Raw genomic sequence first — 17,671 nt, 5'->3', positions numbered from 1 at the left:
CACGCCTATAATCCTAGCTATTCAGGAGGCTGAGATCTAAGAATTGCTGTTCAAAGCTAGCCCAGGCAGGAAAATCCAGGAGACTCTTATCTCTAATTAAGTACACATACAAAAAACCAGAAGTGGCACTGTGGCTCAAAGAGGTAGAGCCCTAGCCTTGAGCAAAAGAGCTCAAGGGCAGCTCCCAGGCCCTGAGTTCAAGTCCCATGACTGACAAAAAACAAAGAAAAAAAAGCCTTAAGGACAGAGCCCATGAGCCTATGACTTGAGTTCAAGCCCTGGGACCAGCACAAAATAAATAAATAAACAAACAAATAAATAATAAGCTCAGACTCATCATATTCTAGGGCTAAAGTCAGCTTAGATGATGGTCCTACAAGCTGTCAGTACAGATGAAGAAACTTAAGTACAGCACAGAGAAACAGGCAAGGTTCTGCTTCTGGTAGTTCTGCTCTGAGTTCAGCCCCTTTATCAGGTATTTTGCACACACCATAAGAGGAACAGTGCCTAGGAGAAAAAAACTACTCAAAATTCTTAAAAATACATACTCAGATCAAAGAAAAAAAATTGAGTGTGGCAAACTTCCCACAACAAACCTAAGAAATGATGAAGAAAGCTTTTGCCAAAGCAGCCATGGCATTTCATATCTTAAACACATGCTTTGCTGCAATCACTGGAAAAAAAAGGATGCCTGGAAGAAGAAAGGAAAAGAGTGAAAAATGTTCACTCTGATGTGTTATGTCTGTTTAGATAACCCTCAAATAGGGCGTTACCCTAATGCTAACTTTAATGAGGACCTTTTAAAAGCTGGTCAGACTGGTGTTCAAGTCCCTGGACTGAAAAACAAGTTTATAAGCAACAAGGTCACTTGATTCTGACCATGTGTATGTTGTTTACCAAGATGACAGTGGCTACCAGAGCTTTGATGAATGCTATGAAGACTCTACTATCCCTTTGAAGCCTACTAGAGACTCTATATGACTAAGTACCATAAAAAGGACCTTGAGTATAAAAGGAGGAACAGCACAGGCTAGTAGGGGAAATCCCATTCTGTGTGCTGAATTATTAATATAAACTTGTTATTTGTGTTTCTGATCTGTGAAGTATCTAATTACATCACTAAAAAAAAAAGGTCCCTGATTTATCCACAATGTGCCTCATTTCTATCAAGTCCACGTCCCTAGTTAAGGAAGAGAGTTAAACCAGACCCAAGCAGTTCAGCAGCAAGTAATATCAGTCACAGGAGATTCTCACCACAAGGAACAGCTTAGTGGGAAGGGAGGGGGGTGAAAGAGGGTAGTAAAAAGGGACTTACCCATCTCTTCCTTTGCTGATGATCTTCACCTCAAAGTAGTAAATACCACAGGCAGCGGGTATGGGGTGAGTAGCTCGAACTGAGGCTGCATCTTTATGATTTTTGCCATGACCTAATGGGAGAGAATACAAAACAAATTTCAGCAGAAGTAAATACAAATGGAAACCTTATTCTTCTTTGCTCCATGGCAACTTCATCCTCCTTAGCTGGAGCAAGCACTTATAATCCAAGGAATAATTGGATAACTGAGTAAACACGTAACTCTCCTACCTTTAGCTCACTCCTCTTGAGACTAACAGCCCTCCCTGAGCCAATGCCATCCATAATAACAAAAAAGAGTACAGGCAAGGTGGGGGCTTGCAAGAGATACTGAGCATTCCTGGCAGACTCCCCATAACCCAGGCAGTCCGCCTGAGAGATTAGGGGAAGGGGGAGGCAAGCATGGATAATACCCTCAACAACGACTTTAACACAGAACCCCAGCCCAGTGTAGGAGGACTAACAGGCAGGACAGCCCATTCCTCTCTTCCTCATGGTGGGAACATGTTATCACCTCTTTTTGCAGAAATTAAGCAGAGTAAAGAGCCAGCCCAGAGAGGCACTACAGTACAAGAGCTAGCTCAGCACAGAGTTTGGACACCTGTTGGAGTTCTCTTGACCATTGGGTGTCTCAGGGCAGGACAAAACAGCCAACCCTCGGCCTGGTCTGCCCCACCACTCTGAACACTTCACAGGGGGCTAAGGCCTAACCCGGAACAACCAGACAAGGAAAGGGACGTGATGGGATGGTGCCAAACAACACAGCAGACACTCTGGATTTGTCCCCCCAGCGGCCAGACGGGTCGATACCTTTGTAGTGGACACGGAGGTTGCCCTGAGAGAGGCCGATGTAGTTGTACTTGTCCTTGGGGCTCCAGGAACGCGGCAATGGCGTCTCGTGCTGGTTGACCGCGGGGTACAGACGCTGCAGGCGCCGGCTCAGCTCCTGATCCCCAGGGGAGGGCAGCCCGCCCCCAGCCCCCCCGCTGGAAGAGTCCCCAGCCTGCGGACTCCCTGCTCCCGGGTCCACCGTCGCCGCCGCCATCTTGGTGGGAGCTGCTATTGTGTCACTGGGGGCGGGATGGAGCGCGACCAGATCCGCCCCACTCAGCCAATGGCCCGCGAGCCTCCCGGGGCCGCAGGGAAACCGAGTCCGAGTCCAGCGCCTCTCTTTGGACACTGCTGAGCTTACCACATTTCAGACTCCATATCCCACAATGCAGAGCGCCCCAGAGGCGGCCCGACGATAACTGGCAAGGCAGGTCGGGAGATGTAGTTCATAGACACTAGCCATAAGCCTGTCCAGCCGAGACTTTCAGACACCGAAAACTACAACTCCCGCCGACAAAGCAGGTCCGGATTCTACCTCACCTCCCTCCTCTATGGCCTTAGTTTATCCCCCAGTTTCATTTCTGAAGTTAATGCCAAAGCTGCCGCAGTGAATGGCTCTCGGGGCACCCCGCCACTGGATTCCAGCACATCTTTGCTTCTTGGCTTTTTCTCAGTCTGCAGGAGCGGGGGCTGGGGGCGTGGCACAACCCTGGTCCCGCCCTCACCGCAGGGGCAGCTGGGAGCTAGTTGCCAAGGCGACAGACCGTATACTATCTCAGCTTCCCCGTCTGCGGGTGCTGGCCGCCCGCCCGCTAGAGGGTCATGTCTAACCCGCAGCAGCGTTTCTACAGCTTCTCCAAGCCGAGGTAGGCGTTGATAAAGCTGAGGGAGGAGAGACAGACTTAAGTACGCTTTTAGAAAGGGAGATGACACCTGGCTGGGATCTCTGCTCTGCTCATTGGCCTCTGTTCTTTGTACTGGGGCCCCAATCCCACAAAATCAGTGATGCAGAATCAGAATCACGGTTTGTCAGTCCAGTAAGGAAGTTACGTGCTAGCAAAAGGGCAGGCTTGCCGGGCCCTGGTGGCTCACGCCTGTAATCCTAGCTACTCAGGAGGCTGCGACCTGAGGATTGCAGTTCAAAGCCAGCCTGGGCAGGAAGCCGCCATCAAACCGGAAGTGGAACTGTGACTCATGGTGGTAGAGAGCTATGGCCTTGAGGAAAAGAGCTCACTCAGAGACAGCACCCAGGCCCCCAGTTCAAACCCCAAGACTAAAAAAAAAACAAGGGGGGGGCAGGCTTGAGCGCAGTGGCTGTAGGCTCTATCCCAGCTACTCAAGAGGCTGAGAGCTGAGGATCAAAGTTCAAAGCCACTAGGGGCAGAAAAAAAAAAAAAACTGGTTGCCTGCACTGGGGTTTGAACTCAAGTCCCCTTGCTTAGCTCTTTTGCTTAAGGCTGGTGCTCTACCACTTGAGCCATTTCCTTCTCCGTGTGTGTGTGGGGGGGGGCTAATTGGAGAGAATCTTTTTTTTTTTTTTTTTGCCAGTCCTGGTGCTTGAACTCAGGGCCCAGGCACTGTCCCTAAGCTTCTTTTGCTCAAGTCTAGCACTCTGCCACTTGTGATACAGAAGAATAGAACCCAGGGCTTCATGCATGCTAGGCAAGCACTCTACCACTAAGCCACATTCCCAGCACTTTAAGATTTTTCTGCCCATGCTGGCTTCAAACCATGATAGGTCCTCAACTATCAATCTCCTGAGTGGCTAGATTTCAGGGGAGAGCCACTGGCACCTGGGCAGTCTGGGTTCCTGCTGCCGCAGGAGTTGGTGAGACTCAAGTGCTGAGAAGAATGCTTCTGGGAATGTGTGAAAAAGGTTTGGCTTGGAGCCAGGGGCTTGCTGGGCAGCATCGCTGGGAATCTGGAAGCAGTGCTGGGAAGACCCAGAGCCTGACCCTGAAGAGAGCAGAGGCCATGCCTTTTGGATTTTGCAATGGTTAAAAGGACTCTCCCCTCTGTCACCCACAGCCAATTTCTCCTTCTCTGTGCAGATCACAACCACGGTCTTCAAAAGGGACTTCAGAAGATGAGTCCCCTTACGGAGACTCAAAATGCACCCAGAAACACAAGTGTTCTCAGAAATGGAAGTCACTGGTGAGAATTAATCTTTTAGAACCCCAAATCTGACTCTGGGAATTGCCTCCTTGTCTGCAGCCCTAAAGAATGATTTACCTGAATTGACCAGAAGGGGTCAGGGGTGTATAGCTCACAGATGCCCACTAGGCTTTGGGGAGGAGGAGTGCATACTAGTTTCTGAAAAGCCTTCCCAGACCTCCCTAGGCAGAGAGAGACTCAGCTGCTGCTCTTAGATCCTCTTTCTCTGAACCTCACCATTCTGGAATGAACTTCATTTCTTCATCCAGCATTGTGGTAGAGGCTGGGATGATAAGACCAGCTTTGCCAAATTCCTTCAGTTCTGTGACTATGCCTTTTTATCTTTATAGCTGTAATGTCTGATAGGGTCTTTCAGTGGCTGAAATGTTTTTTAAAATTTAATTTTATTGTCAAGGTGATGTACAGAGGGGTTGCAGCTACATACATAAGATGGTACATTTCTTGTTAAACTTGTTACCTCCTCCCTCACTTTCCTCCTCTCCAATTCACCCCTACCCCAGTTATGCAGTTAATTTCCAATGTATTGTTTTGTAAGCATCAACAGCTCCACTTCTGGCTTTTTGCTGGTTGATTGGAGATAAAGAGACTTACAGAACTTTCTCTCAGGGCTGGCTTTGAAATGCAATCCTCAGAATATAGCCTTTTAAGTAAATAGGATTACAGGCATGAGCCACACTCAAGGCCTGGGTGCTGTCCCTGAGCTTCTTCTGCTCAACACTAGTGCTTTACCAGTTGAGCAATAGCTCCACTTCCAGCTTTTCCTTTGCATTCCTGAGGCTTGAACTCAGTGCCTGAGTACTGTCCTTGGCTTCTTTTTGCTCAAGGCTAGCACTCTACCACTTGAGCCACAGCACCACTTCCGGCTTTTTCTATATACGTGGTGCTGAGCAATCGAACCCAGGGCTTCATGTATACAAGGCAGACACTCTACCGCTAGGCTATATTCCCAGCCCCAGTGGCTGAAATGTTTTGTTTGGTGTTTGAACTTAGGGCCTGGGCACTGATCCCAGCCTCATGAAGAGATAAGTGTCAGCCATGAGTGCCTGGCTATGACTGATATATGTCAGAAGCACCATAATGAGCAGAGGTATGAAAGCAAAGGAAGGGATATTTCTTTATTGCACTGTTGGCTCTGAGTTCCTTCTCCATTCATACTCTTAATATTTTTTATAAAAGGGTCTGGGAATGTGACTTAGCGGTAGAGTGCTTGCATCATATATACATGAAGCCCTGGGTTTGGTTCCTTAGTACGACATAAACAGAAAGGGCCAAAAGTGGGCGCTGTGGCTGAAGTGGCAGAGTGCTAGCCTTGAGGAAAAAACAAGCCAGGGACAGTGTTCAGGCCCTGAGCTCAAGCCTGAGGGCTAGCAAAAAAAAGCCAAAACAAAACAAAAATAGTGCCATCATCCAGGTAAGTTGGTATGTGCCTATAATCTCAGAAATCAGAAGGCTGAAGCACGAGTATCTCTAGAATCGAAGCTTAATAAGCTACATAACAAGCCCTTATCTCAACCTTCATTTCTTCCCCCCCCCCCCCCAGAAAGAATGCTATTGTATTCTTTGGGTGGGGGTGGGGAGCAGTCCTGGGCCTTGGACTCGGAGCCTAAGCACTGTCCCTGGCTTCTTTTTGCTCAAGGCTAGCACTCTGCCACTTGAGCCACAGCACCACTTCTAGCCTTTTCTATATATGTGGTTCTGAGGAGTTGAACCCAAGGCTTCATGTATATGAGGCAAGCACTCTACCATTAGGCCATATTCCCAAGCTACTCTTGAAATCAGCATTCTTCACCTTTCTTTACTTGAAGTAACTTGTTTTGATAGGAGGGCATTAAACTCTAATTCTTTTTTTCCCAGCTATAGTTTCTTTTTCTTTCTTGTGCTGGTCCTGGGGCTTGAACTCAGGGCCTGGGTGCTATCCCTGAGCTTTTATGGAGATAGTCTCATAGACTTTCCTGCCCAGGTTGGCTTCAAACTGATCTCAGCCTCCTAAATGGCTAAGATTACAGGTGTGAGCCACCAGTGCCCAGCTTTATATTTTTTCCTTTTTTTTTTCTGCTTTCTTTCCCTAGGGCTTGAACTTGGGGCCTGGCACTGTCCCTGAGCTTCTTTTGCTCAAGGCTAGTGCTTTACCACTTGAGCCACAACGCCACTTTGGGCTTTTTTTTTTTTTTTTTGTAGTTTATTGGAGATGAGGGTCTCATGGACTTTCCTATCTGAGCTGGCTTTGAACTGTGATCATCATATCTCAATTTCCTGAGCAGCTAGGATTACAAGCATGAGTCACTGGCACCTAGTTTATTATTTATTCAACAATAGTTATTGAGTGCTACCTAAGACTATAGAGTGCCGAATACAGGGGCTGGGAATATGGCTGAGCGATAGAGTGCTTGCGTAGCACGCGTGAAGCGCTGGGTTTGATTCCTCAGCATCACATAAACAGAAAAAGCTGTAAGTGGTGCTATAGCTCAAGTGGTAGAGTGCTAGCCTTGAGCAGAAAGAAGACAGGGACAGTGCTCAGGCACTGAGTCCAAGCCCCAGGACTGACCAAAAAAAGAAAACAAAAAGAGTGCCAAATACAATGCCATCAATTCTAGAGATACAGAGACAGGTCAACCTAGATCCCTTTCAGAAGCAAGTAAGCTAAATATGTACCTCCCATAATAATTCACAAATGAATGAATGATCCCATGATTGAGTTAAAGCATGCACAAAACTTGCAGAATGCAGTAGAAAAAGTCATGCCAAGAACAGTCTGAGGAGATGATGGCATTTTCCACGCTAAGAGGGTCAGGAGCCAGTAACCATTAGACTGGAAGAGCTTTTGGAACCTGGCTATGTGGAGCATGGAAGGTTTCCTGGTTTTTCTGTCCCTGAAAATGGGAGGGTAAGCTCAAGAGCACAAAGGAGACTTTTTCAGTAATTCATTTTTCCTTTCAATCTGAAGATGCTGTTTGCTCATTGTTGAAAATGTGCAATTATACAAAAATAATACTTGATCCTATAATGAGGGAATAATAATATCTGATAGCTTTTTGAATTTTTCTTGTCATTCATTTCTTAACATACTCATTCCTTAATTTTAGCCTTTAGCTCTTGAAGCTGTATCATTACTGTAGTTTTTACATGAGCCTCTTCGTAAATATTTCATGGCTGAATAACCCTGTTGCATTTTTACGAGATGAGCTCTTTACCACTAGGCCATAGTCCCAGCCCACTGTTGCATTTTTAGATATTTAGGAGTTTTCTAATTTTTCCAGAGGCATAGTATGACTTCGAGGACTTCCTTTGTTAGAAACGCTACTGCTAGCTGGACACCAGTGGCTCATGCCTATAATCTTCACTACTCAAGAGGCTGAGATCTGAAAATTGCCATTCAAAGCTAGCCCAGGGGGCTGGGGATATGGCCTAGTGGCAAGAGTGCCTGCTTCAAATACATGAGGCCCTGGGATCGATTCCCCAGCACATATACAGAAAATGGCCAGAAGTGGCGCTGTGGCTCAAGTGGCAGAGTGCTAGCCTTGAGCAAAAAGAAGCCAGGGACAGTACTCAGGCCCTGAGTCCAAGCCCCAGGACTGGCAAAAAAAAAAAAAAAAAAAAAAAAGCTAGCCCAGGCACACAAACCTGAGAGACTCATCTCTAATTAACCAACAGAAAGCCAGAAGTAAGGGGGTGATGCTCAAGTGGTAGGGTGCTACCCTCAAGCAGAAAAGCCCAGAGACAGTGCCCAAGTCCTGAGTTCACACCCTACTACTGACACAAAAGAAAAAGGAGGAAGAGGGGGAGGAAGAGGAGGAGGAGGAGGAGGAGGAGGAGGAGGAGGAGGAGGAGGAGGAAGGAGGAGGGAGGAGGGAGGAGGAAGAATAAAGATACACTGCTGGGCTGGGAATATGGCCTAGTGGCAAGAGTACTTGCCTCGTATAAATGAAGCCCTGGGTTCAATTCCCCAGCACCACATATATAGAAAACGGCCAGAAGTGGCACTGTGGCTCAGGTGGCAGAGTGCTAGCCTTGAGCAAAAAGAAGCCAGGGACAGTGCTTAGGCCCTGAGTCCAAGGCTCAGGAGTGGCAAAAAGAAAGAAAAAGAAAGAAAGAAACTGCTGCTGGTCCATCTCTGTCTCCCTCCTGGGGCTCCGTGCCCTAGGCCTCAGCCTAAACCAGAACCTCAGGAAACCTGCTTTTCCTGGGCATCAGCCTCAATTCACAGCTCTTCAAATCTATATCCTGAAGTCTTTACACTACCCAGGCATTCTTTGTGTCTTACTACCATACATACACTGCCAAGTGACTTCACCTACTCCCTTGCTTTGTTTCAGCTGCATTGGCCTCATTACCTCCTACTTAGAGAACCAACCTCCCTCGGTCCATCCCAGTGGGGGCCTCCCAGCCTCCATGAACCTGCACTGGCTTCACTCACGTCGTGTTGACTTGTGATCATTTCCTGCTCATCATCCCCAGCTTTCCACATGTCCTTAGAATCCAGCAGGGTCTGATAAGCACTAGGATCTGGAAGTGCTTGATGAACAAGTGAATGGTTGGATCAAATGAAACCCTAGATGGCTAGAGATATGGCACATTGGTACAGTGCTTACCTAGCATACTTGAGGCCCTGGGGTCAATCCCTAACACCACCACAAAAAAAGGGCCATAAAAACCTAGAAGGCTGCTTTGGGCCAGAGGGTTCTATTTGGACTTTCTGTCATGAGTGCTGCATGAAAAGATTCCCACATTCCCCTACCCCTGCTCAAGATTCCAAATGAAATCCATTCTGGGGTTCCTCACCTACTTCCTTTTCCCCCAAGTGGTGCAGCCGTCTTCTTTCAGGCTTATAGCACCCCCTGCTGCATGTCTGTAGTCACCTCTGTCTTGTAAGTCCCGGCTTGAGGCTGGGCCTGCCTTCCTGTTTGTGTCTAGCCACACTATGTCATGGGACCAAGGCTAGGGCTGTTTAGTAACTTATATCTGTTTTCACAGCACAGGTATTCAATACTCCCTGGCTTAATACAGAAGAGAAAAGCTCACTTTTACTGAGTTCTTAGTAGGAGCCAGAATGTCATGGCACCTTGCCTCAGTACATGAGAGTGGTGACTACCATCATCCCCATCCATGATGCAGAGACCGAGGCTCAGAGACATCAAGCCCATGACCACACAATTAATAAAGGAGATTAGAGGTTTCATCCATGCCCTGACTCAAGGACCATAGTCTTAATTATGAACCATATTAAGAGGTGTTTATAGCCAAGCATGATGACACACACCTGTCATCCCAGAACCTCAGAAGGGAAGGAAGTAGAATCTTAAGTTTGTGGCCAACCTGGAATATATAGGAGAGAGAGAGAGAGAGAGAGAGAACCAGAGGGGAATGGTAGTAGGGAAAACAAATCATAAGTGTGGGAGGAAGAATGTAGGACTATTAGGAAGGAGAGTCATGTTGCCGTAGTAACATCCTATTCTCTCCTTGAAGCCCTGGCAGTTCTCCCTGAGTGGCCACCTGTCCCCATGGCCCACATTCGCCAGTGGCCAGACCATTCTGCAAAATCGAAAGCCCTGTTCCGATGAGTGCCGGAAGCGACCTGGGTAAGACAGGGTTGGTCTAATGGTGGGTGGACTGGAATGTATCAGGCAGATAGGGTTAAGATATGTGATGGCTCAGACCAAGGGTGCTGGTGACATCTCAGCCCATATTCTTTTCAATAGCTGGCAGCAGCATCCCCTGGGCATGGCCAAACCCAAGTACCTGGAGCAGCTAGAAAACTACCTACGCAAGGAACTCCTCCTCCTAGACCTGGGCACAGATTCCACACAGGAGCTGAGGCTGCAGGTCAGAGTCACAGATTAAATATTGGGGAGGGCAGGAAGAAACCTCGCCTACTGATACTGAGCAGGTTAGACATTCAGAGGAGCTGGCCTTTTCCAGCTCATCTGGGTCTCTCTTGAAGAGAAGCATCCTATAACAAAGTTGATGAGCCAGGTCTTGATGGCTCAGAAGTGTGAGCTACTCAGGAGGCTGAGATCTGAGGATCATCATTCAAAGCCAGCCTATAAAGGAAAGCCCATGAAACTCTAATCTCCAAATAGCCAGCAAAAAGGCAGAAGTGGAGCTGTTGCTCAAGTGATAGAGCACCATACCTGACTCAGAAAACCTAAAGAACAATACTTAGACCTTGAGTTCAAGCCCCAGTACCAACACAAAATCAAACAAACAATAAGACCACCAAAGGGCTGGGAATGTGGCTTAGAGGTAGAGTGCTTGCCTAGCTTGCATGAAGCCCTGGGTTCGATTCCTTAGCACCACGTAAACAGAAAAAGCTGGAAGTGGTGCTGTGGCTCAAGTGGTAGAGTGCTAGCCTTGAGCAAAAAGAAACTCAGGGACAAAGCCCAGGCCCTGAGTTCAAGCCCCAGGACTGACAAAAAAAAAAAAAAACGAAACACCACCAAAATCAGTGAACAGACAGGCTGTATGGAATCAAAACTACTAAAGCTGGAGTTTTCTCACTAAATTGGGTAGACTGGATGCTCTGTCCCTTCAGCTGCTAGGCTGACTCCATAGATATCAGCAAATGGGAGCTGTGTGCCTATGGCTTGCACCAGTAATCCTAGCTACGCAAGAGGCAGGCTAAGATCTGAGGATCGCGGTTTGTAGTCACCTTGGGCAGAAAAGTCCATTAAATTCTTTTTTTTTGTTTTGTTTTGTTTTGGCCAGTCCTGGGGCTTGGACTCTCAGGGCCTGAGCACTGTCCCTGGCTTCTTCTTGCTCAAGGCTAGCACACTGCCACTTGAGCCACAGCGCCACTTCTGGCCATTTTCTGTATATGTGGTGCTGGGGAATTGAACCCAGGGCCTCATGTATACGAGGCAAGCACTCTTGCCACTAGGCTATATCCCCAGCCCTCCATTAAATTCTTATCTCCAATTAACCCCTCAAAAGCCAGAAGTGGAGCCAGAAGTGATAGAGCACTAGCCTTGAGAGGTAACAAACAAACAAACAAACTCAAGGACAGCACTCAAGTCATGAATTCAAGCCCCAGGACTAGCAGACACACATAAGAAGACATCAGTGAATGGAACCTGAATCCAGCAGTTGGGAAGGCAAGAATCAAATAAAGGTCCACTAGCCTGGTAATGCCAACCCTAATCTTGAGAACTAGTTCAGAGACAGAGGAAGGAAGGAGAAGAGGGAGGAAGGGAAGGAAGCATTGAGGGAGATAGGGAGGAAAGAAGGGAGGGAGGGAGAAAATGAGGAAAGAAGAGAGGAGGGAGGGAGAAGAGATTGGTTCAGATGAAACCTAGATTTTGGTGTTTATCTGAGAGAGACTCAAATAAGGATGATAACAAAGAACTTCCAGGGTCTGGGAATGTGGCTTAGTGGTAGAGTGCTTGCCTAGCATACACAAAGCCCTGGGTTCATTCCTCAGCACCTCAAAAACAGAAAAGGCTGGATGTTTATCTGAGAGAGACTCAAATAAGGATGATAACAAAGAACTTCCAGGGTCTGGGAATGTGGCTTAGTGTAGAGTGCTTGCCTAGCATACACAAAGCCCTGGGTTCATTCCTCAGCACCTCAAAAACAGAAAAGGCTGGATGTGGCGCTGTGGCTCAAGAGGTAGAGGGCTAGCCTGAGCAAAAACAATCCAGGGATAGTGCTCTGGCTCTGAGTCCAAGCCCCAGGACTGGCAAAAGAACAAACAAAACAAAAAAACAGGGAACTTCTATGACTGAAGTATTTACTGAGCTGGCCACGTGCCAGGCCCTGGGCACAATCTTTCAAGCAGAGATAGCTCACCAGTTAGGAAGCAGAAGCTCCTAGGCTGTCCAGTAGGAAGTAATAGGGCTGAGAGAAGCAAACAATGCTGCCTCAAACACTTGCTGATTTTTTTTGCCAGTCCTGGGGCTTGAACTCAGGGCCTGGACACTGTCCCTAAGCCTCTTTTGCTCAAGGCTAGCACTCTGGCACTTGAACAACAGTGCCACTTCTGGATTTTTCTGTTTATGTGGTACTGAGGAATTTAACCCAGGGCTTCATGCAAACTAGGCAAACATTCTACCACTAAGCCATCATCCCAGCCCTTCACTTGCTGATTTTTTTTTTTTGGCTAGTCCTGGGGCTTGAACTCAGGGCCTGAGCACTGTTCCTGGCTTCTTTTTGCTCAAGGCTAGCACTTTACCACTTGAGCCACAGCGCCCCTTCTGGCTTTTCCTATATATGTGGTACTGAGGAATGGAACCCAGGGCTTCATGTATACGATGCAAGCACTCTACCACTAGACCATATTCCCAGCCTACTTGCTGATTTTTGTGTCTGCAAACCTACAAGTTCCCACTTCACATCCAGGAACCCCTTCCAAAAGAAAAAAGAAAGAGTCAGTTTGTGTCCAAATGGAACAGGAGGCCCCAATTCTATTTTAGTGTCAGAATGCAAGGCTAGAATCTTCAAGGGTTTGAGGTGGAGGAGAAGCTGCAGCTGAGAGGTGCAGGGTCTAGAAAGCAAGAGGCTGGCTGTTTGCATAGCCATTGATGGGGGTCAGACAGTGGCAAATTTAGTCAATGCTACTTTGCCAGGTCTCAGAAACAGCACCAGGAAAGCCCTTCAGAGAACTGCCTCCCAAACTCTATGGCACCTGTGAGATCTAAGTGGTCCCCAGTACATTCCTTTGCCATGGGTTACCTAACAGCTACAAGACAGCAGGTATGGGCTAGGAAGTGACAAGGTCCCCTTTCTGGTCAGCCTTACAGAGAAATCTTTGACTTCTTCATAGAAGATTTCAAGACATATAAGCCATTGCTGTCCTCCATCAAGAATGCATATGAGCTGATGCTGGGTAAGAAGGTAGCTTCCTTCCTGGGCCCCAATAGAAATGGCAATAGAGAATTCTCTTCTGATTTTTCTGGAAGTTCATAGCAGAGCTGGAGCAGCTACTAATTCGGGCTTAAGGTCACACAGAGTACCTCGTGTCCTCTCATCGTTGTAAAAGCTAGAGAGGTAGTATCTACAGGAAACAACTCCAGAATAAGCACCTGCCAGGTTCAGGAGGTGTGAAGAGGCTGGGGCTCAGGACTAAAGGCACAGGTGTGAGGGTATAGATGTGATTCCAGGCCCCAAAAGCAAGTGCAGGGCTCATGGCTTTAAATAAGGCCAGCAGACTCCTGAAGTGGGTAACTGACAGCCATTCACCCATAACCTTAGCATCTGTCTCCCTGGCTGGAAAAGGACTCTTCTACCTATCCCTGCTTAGCCTACCAAAGGGAGAGGATTCGGACCCTGGAACCCCTGAAGGCCAAACTTGTCACTATGAAGGAGGACTGCAACGAGAGGATCCTGGCCATGAGGGCTGAGGAGAAGTGCGAAATCTCCGCTTTGAAGAAAGAAAAGATGAATTTGCTAAAACTCATTGACAAAAAGAATGAGGAGAAGGTCTCGTTGCAGACTGAGGTAAATGAAAGTGGTGTGCTGACCCAACTCTTGAATTCTTGTTTCACCCTGACCACAGGGGTGACCTGTACACTAAGGTAACCCCGAACCCCATTCTCCCTTCTGCCTGGAATGACACAAAGCTCTTTGATCTACTAGAGCCCATATTTCCATTACCCTCTGCCCTGCTGGGGGGCTCAGCACAGACTCAGTATGGTTCTCAGTACTAGCAGATTTGTGAACTTTACTGGGTTCCTGGGACTGGCCACCTTCTTTCTTAAACCTTTCTTGTTTCTAAGCCAAAGGCACCACCCAGTCCCCATCCAACTCCTGTAGTAGGATGACACCAACTGGACAGCCACCTTCACAACAGGTATCCAAACTGAGGAAGAGCTTAGCTGAAGAGTATCTGCGCTATCTCAGTGAGAGAGATGCCCGAAAGATTCTCATTGGGGACCTGAATGAACTACGGTACCAGCGGGAGGATATGTCGCTAGCCCAGTCACCAGGTAACCAATCAAGTTTCTCTTATTCTGAGGGATGGGAGAGAAGTCTGACTCTCATCATTCACTCCATTCCTTCAACATTTCTTTTTTTTTTTTTTTTTTGGTCAGTTGTAGGGCTTGAACTTGGGGCCTGGGCACTGTCCTATCACTTTGAACCACACCACTTCCAGTTTTTAAGTGGTTAATTGGAGATAAGTCTCACAGACTTTCCTGCTGGCTTTGATCCTCAGATCAAACCATGATCCTCAGATCTCAGCTTTCTGAGTAACTTGGATTACAGGTGTGAGCCACTAGCACCCAGCCTCATTCAGCATTTCTTTTTTTTTTTTTTTCTTTTTCTTTTTGGTTGGTTGTGGGGCTTGAACTCTAGGCCTGGGTGCTATCCCTGCGCTCTTCAGCTTAAGGCTAGTTCTCTACCACTTGAGCCACAGTGCCACTTCCAGTTTTCTGGTGGTTAATAGGAGATAAGAGTCTCACAGACTTTCCTGCTGGCTTTGAACTGCAATCCTCAGATCTCAGTCTCCTGAGTAGCTAGGATTACAGGCGTGAGTCCCAAGCACCCGGCTTCATCCAGCATTTCTAATACTCATTCTATGCCCACATATGGTAGATGTCTCTGCCACCAGTCAGGGCTGGGGATCTTTTGAGCTGGATGGAGAATCATAGGATCATTAAGCAGGACCATTTCTGAAAGGTGAAGGAACTGACTCCTCTTTGGCCTGGTTATTGCATGTCCTGAGCTTCTCTACTTAAGTCTAGGCTGGTAGAGCTATGGAGAAGACCCAGCACAGAGAGCATGCCCCAAGAGCTTATTCAACCCAGCCCTGAGCTGCAAGCTCCAGAGCCACGGTGATATAGGCTGGCTGGCTCCCTGGCAGGCGTCTGGGGGGAGGACCCCGTGAAGCTGACACTGGCTCTGAAGATGACCCGGCAAGACCTGACCCGCATACAGATGGAACTCAACACTATGAAGGCCAACTTTGGAGATGTGGTGCCAAGGAGAGATTTTGAAATGCAGGAGAAGACCAACAAGGATCTTCAAGAGCAGGTGCTGGTGGGCTGGCAGGACTAAGCTAGACATGGTAGGTAGGAAAGGATCAGGAAGATGGGTAGCTAGGATCAATCCACCTTGCCTACAGCTGGATGGCCTGAAAGCCGACTACGAAGAGGTATGCAAGGAGCACGAGTCATTGCTGCAGTTACACATGATGACGCTAAAGGAGCGAGACCAGTTCTCATCTGAGCTGCAAGAGATTCAGCGCACCTCTACACCCCGACCTGACTGGACCAAGTGTGAAGGTAATTATGCCTCTCAGGGACTCAGGGCTCACTGAATGGCTTGCCCTGGACTCTAGCTCCCTCTCCCCTCCTGCAGATGTGGTGGCTGGGGGTGCAGAACGGTGGCATATGCTGGCAGAGGGCAAGAACAGTGACCAGCTGGTGGATGTACTCCTGGAGGAGATTGGCGAGGGCCTGCTCCGGGAGAAAGACTTCTTCCATGGTCTGGTAAGGGAGTCCCTGAGTGGGAAGCAGAGAGCCAAAGCCCTCAGGCCTTGCTAATGAGAAGATAAGCTTTTGGGGAGACCACCTGGGGCTCTCCTCTGTTTGGAAGTGGGGACACAGAGCTGATACTCTGTCTTCCAGGGCTATGGGGAAGAAGTCCCTGCTTTCCTTCAGTTTGATGGCACTGTGGAGAACAAGAAGCCAACTAAAAAGTTTGTGGTAGACCTCCTCAAGGATGCCTGGAGGGAACGGCTCACAGATGAGGTCAGCTCTCTCACCAGTCCTTTTGGCCTCATGTGGCCTTCAGATCCAGAGATCTCCAGGAATGTGGGAGTCACCTCAAGGTGTTAGGAAGAAAGGAGTGAGCCAACACTGGTAAGTTGACCAAGCATTCCTCCCATCCTGCAGAAAAAGAAGTTCCAGGATTTCTTCTTCAGTTTCTTGGAGCGTCGCTTTGGGCCTGATGAGGCCATTGCCTGGGCTTACACCATTTTTGAGAATATCAAGCTCTTCCGCACCAATGACGTCATGAGTCAGTTCTATGCAGTCTTGATGGGAAAGGTGAGCCTGGCCCCTGGTGGTTCCACTTAAGGAACCAAAAAGGACCTCGAACCACAGCATAGCCCAGCTCTGTACCCACTACTCCAGGAAGCAGCACATTAGTGAATGTATCTTTCCCTGTAGATGATGGAGAGTGTGTATGTCAACTACAAGGATACAGTAGCCCAGCTGCTGAAAGAGATGATCAATGCCGACAGTCAGAATGAAGGGTTACTAACCAATGAGCAGTTCAGGTAAGAGGCCAGTCCAGCTATTCCAAACTTCAGCCCAACATCGCTACTGGCCTGCCTCCCAGGTATATAGGGAAAAAAAGCCTTGCAGGAAGGACCACAGTCTCAGAGCTTAGTCCTCTGAACACTAGTTGCAATCCCCCCAAAAGGGATGGAGAGATGAGTGGGCACCCTCAGCCAGGTCCCTATTATCCTTATTGTGTTTCCTTCTCCCACAGCACCATTCTCAAGAGCTTCTTCCCCCTTAAAAAGGAAGAGGAAATTCAGGAGCTGATGGAGGCTGCGGGCTGGCTTCCCAGCAACAGTGCAGATGTGTTGAACTACCACTTTTTGTTTATGGAGGTGGGTACAGGGCCCAGGAACTTGGTCTACCCCTACCCTAACCTTGACTGGGCTCTATTGACTGGATTGTCAATGTGGCCTTACCCTGCCTCGTGGCCCCTTCCAGACTGAGGAGGGCCAAAGTGAGCCCTTTGTGCAAAAGCTGTGGGAACAGTATGAGGCTGAGAAAGAAGAATACCTAGCGGAACTACAGCAGCAGCTGGGCCTGAAACCGTAAGTGACCTGGGAGCCCACAGGCCCACTCCGCCACTGGTGAATTGCCCACTGGGTGGCATCTCAGGCCCACAAGTCTCTCTGTGCTACTGGACACTATGAACTGCTCAAGCTGGGCAGAAAGGAGGGTACTGGAGGGCTCAAGCCTCTTTCTCTTTCCTTGTGGGGGCAGCAATGAGGAGGTGACTCTATCCAAGCTGCAAAAGGCCCTGATGACCATCGACCCCAGCCTAGACAAACAGACGCTGAGTGCTTATCTGAGCCAGGCCTTCCAGATTCCGGAGTCAGAACTGCCAGGAGAGTTGGACAAAGAGAAGGAACAAGAGGAGGAGGAGGAGGAGGAGGAGGCAAAAGAGGAAGTGAGCATTGCAGTAGAGCTCCAGAAGGTACTGGAACGACTTCGCACTGCTGACACCAAACGTGTGGGGCCTCGAGAGCCAGAGCCCACAAGCTAAGGATTATGGTGGGCAACACTGAGTGTTCCAGTGCTAACTCCACTTTTATTATAAAACTGTTTATTCCAGGCTGTGCTGAGAAGTCAGTGACCA

At 48.3% G+C, this 17,671-nt stretch overlaps 2 protein-coding genes across 4 annotated transcripts in view; one reads left to right on the top strand and one right to left on the bottom strand.

The window, feature by feature from the left end:
- Ranbp10 (RAN binding protein 10) overlaps window positions 1–2,428 on the bottom strand; it is a 41,374-nt gene extending 38,946 nt beyond the window's left edge. For both annotated transcript variants that reach the window (XR_007212291.1, XM_048355307.1), the window contains exons 1-2: window positions 2,165–2,428; window positions 1,316–1,427 (exon numbers count right to left, since the gene is read on the bottom strand). Coding sequence is in view for 1 of the 2 variants with exons in the window: in XM_048355307.1 (XP_048211264.1) it covers window positions 1,316–1,427; window positions 2,165–2,399 (347 nt within the window). In the remaining variant the exon portion in view is untranslated. The remainder of the gene's footprint in view (window positions 1–1,315; window positions 1,428–2,164) is intronic.
- A 375-nt stretch (window positions 2,429–2,803) lies between these two features.
- Window positions 2,804–17,646, top strand: Tsnaxip1 (translin associated factor X interacting protein 1). Of its 2 annotated transcripts, XM_048355305.1 has the most exons (16): window positions 2,804–3,051; window positions 4,237–4,339; window positions 9,824–9,936; window positions 10,057–10,180; window positions 13,085–13,178; window positions 13,593–13,789; window positions 14,142–14,277; window positions 15,153–15,322; window positions 15,414–15,573; window positions 15,650–15,780; window positions 15,919–16,041; window positions 16,186–16,338; window positions 16,462–16,571; window positions 16,787–16,910; window positions 17,017–17,123; window positions 17,296–17,646. In XM_048355305.1, the coding sequence occupies exons 1-16, from the start codon at window positions 3,008–3,010 to the stop codon at window positions 17,576–17,578; spliced, it is 2,172 nt and encodes a 723-aa protein (XP_048211262.1). In that variant the 5' UTR covers window positions 2,804–3,007; the 3' UTR covers window positions 17,579–17,646. The 2 variants fall into 2 exon arrangements, with proteins under 2 accessions (XP_048211262.1, XP_048211263.1); XM_048355306.1 differs by lacking the exon at window positions 17,017–17,123 and having other exon boundaries at window positions 17,296–17,379.
- Window positions 17,647–17,671: the final 25 nt, after the last annotated feature.

This window comes from Perognathus longimembris, chromosome 10 (genome assembly GCF_023159225.1).
Source record: "Perognathus longimembris pacificus isolate PPM17 chromosome 10, ASM2315922v1, whole genome shotgun sequence".
Lineage (NCBI taxonomy): Eukaryota > Metazoa > Chordata > Mammalia > Rodentia > Heteromyidae > Perognathus > Perognathus longimembris.
The sequence above is the reverse complement of the archived record's forward strand: the minus strand, read 5'-3'. Positions and strand labels throughout refer to the sequence as shown.